Source organism: Pygoscelis adeliae, unplaced genomic scaffold (genome assembly GCF_000699105.1).
Source record: "Pygoscelis adeliae isolate BGI_AS28 unplaced genomic scaffold, ASM69910v1 Scaffold17, whole genome shotgun sequence".
NCBI lineage: Eukaryota > Metazoa > Chordata > Aves > Sphenisciformes > Spheniscidae > Pygoscelis > Pygoscelis adeliae.
The window spans coordinates 2,339,254-2,341,345 of NW_008825234.1; the positions used below are offsets into that span (position 1 = coordinate 2,339,254).

At 40.5% G+C, this 2,092-nt stretch overlaps 1 protein-coding gene across 1 annotated transcript in view; it reads left to right on the forward strand.

Annotated features, from left to right (window-relative positions):
* The window catches only part of RPS7 (ribosomal protein S7), a 6,630-nt gene extending 4,856 nt beyond the window's left edge, over positions 1 to 1,774 (forward strand). Inside the window, exons 5-6 of the mRNA XM_009329302.1 lie at positions 847 to 997; positions 1,654 to 1,774. Of these exons, the coding sequence (XP_009327577.1) occupies positions 847 to 997; positions 1,654 to 1,731 (229 nt within the window). The 3' untranslated portion in view covers positions 1,732 to 1,774. The remainder of the gene's footprint in view (positions 1 to 846; positions 998 to 1,653) is intronic.
* The last annotated feature ends 318 nt before the right edge of the window (positions 1,775 to 2,092 follow it).

A 2,092-nucleotide genomic window follows, 5' to 3' on the forward strand; every position in this document is an offset into this window, starting at 1 on the left:
GAGCTTGCAGCACTGTCCCTTCTCAGCCTGAGACTAGATCAGGCTAGTAGTGTTGTAAAACTGTGATATGTATATTGCAAAGCATAGAAATGCAATTGATGTTTGTCTCCCCCTTAGCTATCGCAATCTTTGCAAGTTTGAAATGCTGCTGTAGACACAGGTCTTAGTTACTAGTGATACTGCCTTGAAACTGCAGATGGGGAAGCTGGAAATCTTACTAGTCATCTAGACTTACACACAAAATAACCTGGATTAGTTTTTGTCATTTTGGCTCACTTCTGGACAGTTCAAGAACACAAATGTAAACATTAAACGGTCTTCTAAGCATGGACTAAAGTTACCAGCTAGACTTTTCCTGTAATACATTAGTGTTTTAAGCTGCTTGGGTTTAGACAGATGAAGAAACCAGTGTTTTCAAAACTGGGTCTCCTATGAACACTCTGTGTAGTTGAAGATACTTGCACACTTTAACACTTCCAGTGAGTGTCTCTGGCAAAATTGCAGATGGGACAACTTGGTTCTGATTTAAATAAAATCTTCCTTAAATATGTAGAAGTAAAAGAACGTTTCAGGGCTGTTGCTGCAAAGCAACATGTAATCTAAAAGGTCAGAAACCTGACTACTGACTTTTTTCCCTCATGCAGTCATTAAGTTTCTGCACTCAGTGTAGCATTTAGCTTTTATTTTTGCATGACCTGTGAAAAAGTGTGGTATTGTCACACTGCAGCACCAAAACAAAACACCACTGAATTTTCAGCTAAAGCATGCTGCGGAAGGTTTAAGCCTTGGCAAACTGGAAAATTTGGCAAGAGGACGTGTTCTAATGATACAAATGTGGCATTTCAGCCGTACGCTTACTGCAGTGCATGATGCCATTCTTGAAGACCTGGTCTTCCCAAGTGAAATCGTGGGCAAGAGAATCCGCGTAAAACTGGACGGCAGCAGGCTCATAAAAGTCCATTTGGACAAAGCACAACAGAACAATGTTGAACACAAGGTAAACAAAAAAGCTTTACTCTCTCGTGCAGGATGGCGTGGCATTCTGACATAGCTAAGAGGCTGCTTATGTGATACAGCAAAAGACTGCCTTTTGGCTTGTGGCAATGGAGATGCTTCTGTTTGTATTTGGAGTAAGATGCTGAAGATGAGGCAAGGCAGTTCTGAACTAAAGCTCTAGCTCAACTTGCCAAAAACCCTGGATTGTAAAGTAGCTATATTGGTTCCCTTGTGGGAACAGACAGTGTTTTGTTGGGGGGTTTTTTGTTTGTTTGGGGGTTGGTTTTTTTTGTTTGCTTGGGTTTTCTGTTTTTTGTTTGTTTGAAGTGAAGCACTTAGTTTTGACCTTAAACAGATGTGCTTGGTACAGCCTGAAGTCCCCCATCACTTTGCTTAGTTTTTTTCTGTGGGGACATGTTTAGGACCACTCAGCTCTCTGGGTCTCCTATGGTTGCAAATCAAAGAGGATCGAAATATTCTCCAGAAAACATGTCTTCTGCGTAAATGCTCAGCTACCTTAATCTAGAAGAAAATAGTCAGCCTCAGAGTTCACTTCAGAGTGAAGACGCAGTGGGAAATAGTGTAGTACCTAAAGTATGCTAAGACAGATTTTACTTCCTTACACAGCATGTATAAACAAGATTGTTTGTCTTCCAGGTGGAAACATTTTCTGGTGTCTACAAGAAGCTCACAGGCAAGGATGTGGTGTTTGAATTTCCAGAATTCCAGCTGTAAAGTGCAAAAAATGGCTGAATAAATAACTGTTCATATAACAGAGTAATTTCATTTAAATTTTGAATTCCATAAAGATAGATGGGGTTTAACTGGTTCATGGGACTTCTCTACTGTCTGGATGAGTGACATTTCTGTATCAAAGTATTAAGTCACCAACGTTTTAGTGGTAGCCCTCTTAGGTTGTTCTTGTCACTGTCACAACACAACTCTGGACAAAAGAATCCAGAGTCTGCAAAAAGAATTGGCATTGAAAAATAAACTGAAGTACGTTGAGACTCACCGTTTGGGGAGAATGTGGAGAGTTACTGTAGAGCAGTGGAACTCCTGAGTTTTGCACGCAAGAATACCAGTTGGAGACCTA